The sequence below is a fragment of the Amblyraja radiata genome, chromosome 5, assembly GCF_010909765.2.
Source record: "Amblyraja radiata isolate CabotCenter1 chromosome 5, sAmbRad1.1.pri, whole genome shotgun sequence".
NCBI lineage: Eukaryota > Metazoa > Chordata > Chondrichthyes > Rajiformes > Rajidae > Amblyraja > Amblyraja radiata.
In genome coordinates, this window is record NC_045960.1 from 97,594,811 (window position 1) to 97,601,118 (window position 6,308).

At 40.3% G+C, this 6,308-nt stretch overlaps 1 protein-coding gene across 5 annotated transcripts in view; it reads left to right on the plus strand.

Moving 5' to 3' along the window:
* The window catches only part of phf3 (PHD finger protein 3), a 110,087-nt gene extending 106,364 nt beyond the window's left edge, over positions 1-3,723 (plus strand). For all 5 annotated transcript variants that reach the window (XM_033021875.1, XM_033021877.1, XM_033021879.1 and 2 more), the window contains one exon: positions 153-3,723. In XM_033021875.1, the coding sequence (XP_032877766.1) occupies positions 153-2,656 (2,504 nt within the window). In that variant the 3' untranslated portion in view covers positions 2,657-3,723. The remainder of the gene's footprint in view (positions 1-152) is intronic.
* The last annotated feature ends 2,585 nt before the right edge of the window (positions 3,724-6,308 follow it).

Genomic DNA, 6,308 nt, shown 5'->3' on the forward strand with positions numbered 1-6,308 from the left:
TCACTTAACAAAGATTTAACCTAAATATGGTATCATTTAATTTTAAGCTATATAATTGATGTGCATGGTTAAAGAATGAGTCGCATTGTTGTGTTTTCATAAGTGAATGCGGGATTAAACTGTAATAACAAGCCATTTTTATAATTTTACAGGTCTGGAACAAATTCGCAAGAACCTTCTCCTTGGATTGATCATTCGACAAAGAATGAAAAGATCATTTAGTGCTTCACCCTCTGAAGAAGTCCCTGAATCTGAGAAGCTACCTACTAGTTTGCCTCAAGAAAAGAAAAGCAAACCAGAGTTTGTGGAAGATGAAGTGGAAGTTGAAGAGGAAGAGGAGGAAGAAGAAGAAAATCAATTCTTTAATTCCTTCACTTCAGTGTTGCCTAAGTTTAGAAGCAAGCCCAAACAGTCCCCACCTGCAGAACCTCAGATTTTGAAAACACCACCTGCATCGCCAGCTGAGCCGATTCCTATCCTGTCCATGAAACCATTGAGATTTCTTCCCGGAGTTTTGGTCGGTTGGGAAAACCAATCCACGGCCCTTGAATTATCAGACCAACCACTGGACGACATTCTTCAGAGTCTTTTGGGAGATGCAAATAAAGAAACTGAAGCAAAGCCTGTCTCCAGTACCGAGCCTGAATTAGGAGATGCTATGACTGATAAAAAATATTCAGATATGTCACAACCTGAAGAAACCACTGAAGATCAAAAGAGTGATAAAAATGCCTCGCATGATCTTCCAGAGGAAAATGAGAAGGCAGATGTCGTGGAGGATGCCAAAGTTACTGAAATGTCAAAGGGAACTGGAATCCTTACAACTCTCACACTGAAAGACAAGCCACCAGATGTATCAACTGAAGTGTTTCTTTCCAGTCTTGCAGCTTTAAAACCACAGCCAAGTAAAAAAGAAGAGCACGAGAAACTTCGGCATCACTATAAAGTCAAAAAGGTAAAAATAGAAAACTCAAAAGAGAAAAATGAGACTTCTAGTGGTTCTGAAACGCAAACTGTGAGTCCCAAGGTTGAGTTAGCTCAATCTGAGCCCAGTACAGACGCAGAAGAGGTAGATCCTACACATGAAACTCTTGCGAGCGTCTTGAAGGTTGTCAATGCAAGCAGAGACCCAAGACAAGCAGCTGTACGAAAGCAACAAAGTGGTTCCACAATAAACAAGCCACCGGAGAACAATGCTGAGGAGCAGTGTTTGGAAAACAGAGAAGATAAATGTGAGAATGAGAGCTTAAACACAAAGGACCCAGAGGAAGTTGCAAAGAAATCCTCAAAAGAACACCAAGAAAAAATAGACACAAAACAGGTTCCTGAAGAGACAATTGATTCCCAAAGTGAACAGTCCAGTAAACAATTGCAGGAACCAACACCTTGTATTACAGAGATTTCTCCATCAATTGCTCAGAATATTTCAAAACCAGTATCAGAAACAGAATCTACAAGTTCTTTACATAAAGGTCAAAGTGTTTGTGATACAGGAATGGTAGCAACACACACCATTGAGACCGTGCAATCAGTCCGTAGGGAAAATGTCCCATTACCTCCATTCCATGGGCCACGTACAGGTCCGCATTTTGAATTCTCTTCAAAAACAGTGCCCACACACAACAAAATTCAGGCGCCAGCAGTGTCCACCTCATTACCAAACCGCAGTCCTTCAGATGGCCCAATACTGAGTGGAAACATCTTCCCTCCACCAATGTCACAACTGCACAACTTTCCCCAACTTAATCGTCATCCTTCAGGTTTTCCATTTCAGCGACCGTTACCTGGTGTTAATTTCCAACCAGGTAATTTGATGCCTTCATTCATGTCTGTACGGGGCCCACCACTCCTCCCACCACCATTTAGCCTTCAAACTGATCCTCGTTTGAGGTTTCATGCTCCAGATCTTCGTCCAGCACATGTCTTGGGCTCAAACCATATGATGCCTTGGCCACCACCAATTCCCTGTCCGCCACAGCATCACCTGGGTCTTCTGCATCTTGCACACGGGCAAATAATGCCACCTTTCACTTCTGAATGCCCAATTAATATTAACAGATTTGTACCAAGTTTAGGAGTACCAAGGCTTCCATCTATCAAGGAAGATCACAGACAAGAAAGGCATCAGGATGATCATTGGGATAGATATAGCCAAAAGTCAGAGCAGAATCTTAGCAAGGAACATGGCAGTCATCATAGACATAGGGTTTATAGTGATTATCATCGAAGAAAAGATCGGCACAAAGAAAGGGAGAAGGACAAATACTGGGATCGAGGGTCTGAACGAGACAGGGACACGTATAAAGACCGAGATAAAGGACGAGAAAGAGAGAAGCGGCGAAGTCATGAGGACAGGCATAGAGATAAAGATCGGGACCGATATCGGGATCGTGAAAGGAGCCACGATGGTGTGGATTCGAGAAGAGACCGAAGCAAAGACAAAGATAAGAATAGGTCTGAAAATGAAGATCACGACAGTGACAAAGAGAGGGGAAAGGGAAAGAGCAAGGACAAGCACAGAGAGAAGGTTCAGGAAAGAGAAAAAGACATAGAGCGGGATAGGCACCACAGGGATAAGGACCATGATAAAAGGGACCACAGTGACAAAAGCAAAAGCAAGAAGCGGAGGATTTCCCCAGAAGCTACTTCTGATTAGCAACTGTACAGAACCAAAACATGCTAATTTGTGAACTTTGTCCTGATAATTTGAAAAAAGTACCAATTGGTTTACCTGTACTTGTCAACTAGGATGCCAGTTAATGTTGCAATGTTATGATGACATGATTCACTTGTGTGTTTCCTTGTACAACATACAGTATTTACAACCATGTCTTGCTGCTCTTAAATACTAATTAACAATACAAGAAGCTGGTAGTATAACTTTTTAAGTAATTTTATTACCTCTGATTATTAGCCAAACTGATAGTTCTAGCATGAGCGTCAAATTTGAAAAGGATAAAATCCACAGCTTTTGCTGTTGTCCAGGTTCTTTCCTGAAATAATGTACGCTTTTAGGCAATTTGCAGTGGCGCACACCTATGAATAATTACACAAAGGTATCATGTTCTTATTCAAACCAGTTGTGGTTGTACATTTCTGAAGTTTTATGTTGTACTTCTATTTCAATGTATTAATTTCATTTGCAAGAGTTGGCTGTTAACTATTGCACTGTTTCAATGTTTAAACAGGCAATCACTACAATGTAAGTGTTGTATTAAAGTTTTAGATAAAAAAGTGCATTGAAAATAAAACTATACATCCATCTATATTTTGTGAAAATTGTCACATTGTTGCTCTTACCTGGCTATTCTCTTTGTTGCTTCAACATTGTAGACTATTGCTTGTATACTACCTTTTCTGTTTTATTCATCAATCTTTTTACTGAAGAATCTGTGTAAATATTTTAAATGATGTTTTCATTGTAAATGATTATAAAATGAATTTTCTCCACACAGTTGTGTTTTGGTATTAATATAGTATGTGGTTTATGTTGTATAGTAAACAGTGTGAAAGGGCCAGCACCGATGATATATCACCATGGGAGACACTCCTGCTGGCTTTTGATGGAAGGACAACTTTTGGCTACATTAGGAAATGTCATGTTGTATCTTAGTAGAATGACTGGACACTGATAAAGTTAAAGCACTTCATTTCTTGCATTGATGATGGTAACATGGTAAAGAAAGTGTCTCCAATAAATAAAACATTTCACTGTTTGATCAATATTTGTTTCAAATGAATAAATGATAACTTACCATTCAATTAAAAATTGCAAGCATAATTCATCCAATAAAAGCATTCCTTACACAACAGCTCTGACCATCTTATGCCAAGTTTAATTTGCTATTTTATTATGTCTTGCAACACTGACTTAGCAGTCTCAGTTGATCATCACATTTTGTCTTACAAAACTCAGTGTCTCTCATGCTACAAATCATAGCATTATTTAAACAGTGGCATGAGTTTATTATTAACTATTATTTTGCCAACAAATTCTGTCCTAAACTATTTTCCATTCCAAGAGGATGTTGTAGTTTCTGCCTCAACATACTCTATATATGTCACTGCCTCAAAATAAAATTCTCCTAACCTCTCTACTTATCTCTGCTTCAGTGGAAATAACCACAACTTTTCAAATCTGTGTATCAAGTTCTCTAATCCATCTCACATCCGGGTCACTCAATCGCATGCACTTTTTATAGGCATTCGATGCACCTTCCAGTGCCCCAAATTATGCATGGTGCTCATGGAACCTAAGTTCACAATTTATAAGAGTAGAATAAGGCCATTCAGCCCATCGAGTCCACTCTGCCATTCAATCATGGCCGATCTCTGCCCCGTATCCCATTTTCCTGCCTCCTCCCCATCACCCTTGACACCTGTCCCAATGTCGATCTCTGCCTTAAAAATATATACTGATGTCCTCCACAGCCCTCTGTGGCAATGAGTGTCACAGATTAACTAACCTCTGACTAAAGAAATTCCTCCTCACCTCCTTTCTAAAAGCGGCCTTTAATTTTGAGGCGATGACCTCTGGCCCTAGACTCTCCCACCAGAGGGAACATTCTTTCTGCATCCATTCTATGCCTTTCATTATTCTGTAAGTTTCAATGAGGTCACCCCTCAACCTTCTAAACTCCAGCGATTGGAGGCCCAGTGCTGTCAAACGTTCATCATATCATTTGATTTATTATGGCTGCCTTCTTAGAGTCACAGAGCTTGTCCATGCCCAGTTGGCTTTCTGGCCTAAATCTATTTGGCTCATGGCCCTCCTGTTCATATGTTTGTCCAAATATCTTTTAAAAGTTGTCATTGTATCCGATTCTACCCCTCCCTTTGGCAGCTCTTGCCAAATAAGGACGAAGCTTTGAGTGAAAAAGTTTCCCCTGAGGTCCCTTTTAAATCTTTGCCCTTGCACTTTAAGACTGCCCTCCATTTTTTAAATTCTCTCAATGGTAGAAAGACTGTGAGCATTTACTTTATCCATACCCCTCATGATCTTGTAACCTAAATTTCACTCCTCAGATTCTATGCTCCAACGAAATATGTCCTAGCATATCCAACCTCTTTGTATAACTCAAACTTGCAAATCCAGTTAACTAGTGAACCATTTCTGCACCCTTTCCAGCTTTATGACATCCTTATTTTAACCAGGTGACCAGAACTGCATAGTTTTCCAATGTGGTCTCACCAACAACTTACACAACTGCATCATGATGTCCCAACATTTGTACTTAATGCCCTTCCCAATGAAGGCAAGAATTTTAAACGTCTTCTTCACCATTTTGTCCATCTGACTTACCACCTTTAGTGAATCATGCATCCGCACTCCCAGAACTCTGTTCTACAACGTTCTCCAGGGCTCTTAACATTTATAATCATATAACAATTACAGCACGGAAACAGGCCATCTCGACCCTTCTAGTCCGTGCCGAACACGTATTCTCCCCTAGTCCCATCTACCTGCACTCAAACCATAACCCTCCATTCCTTTCCCGTCCATATGACTATCCAATTTATTTTTAAATGATAAAAACTAACCTGCCTCCACCACCTTCACTGGAAGCTCATTCCACACAGCTACCACTCTCTGAGTAAAGAAGTTCCCCCTCATGTTACCCCTAAACTTCTGTCCCTTAATTCTCAAGTCCCCTTGTTTGAATCTTCCCTACTCTCAGTGGGAAAAGCTTATCCACGTCAACTCTGTCTATCCCTCATCATTTTAAAGACCTCTATCAAGTCCCCCCTTAACCTTTTGCGCTCCAAAGAATAAAGCCCTAACTTGTTCAACCTTTCTCTGTAACTTAGTTGCTGAAACCCAGGCAACATTCTAGTAAATCTCCTCTGTACTCTCTCTATTTTGTTGACATCCTTCCTATAATTAGGCAACCAAAATTGAACACCATACTCCAGAATTGGCCTCACCAATGCCTTGTACAATTTTAACATTACATCCCAACTTCTATACTCAATGCTCTGATTTATAAAGGCCAGCACACCAAAAGCTTTCTTTACCACCCTATCTACATGAGATTCCACTTTCAGGGAACTGTGCACAGTTATTCCCAGATCCCTCTGTTCACCTGCATTCTTCAATTCTCTACCATTTACCATGTACGTCCTATTTTGATTTGTCCTGCCAAGATGTAGCACCTCACACTTATCAGCATTAAACTCCACCTGCCATCTTTCAGCCCACTCTTCCAACTGGCATAAATCTCTCTGTAGACTTTTAAAATCTACTTCATTATCCACAACCCCACCTATCTTACACATTTATTGTGTAAGCCCTGCCTTGGTTTGGCATA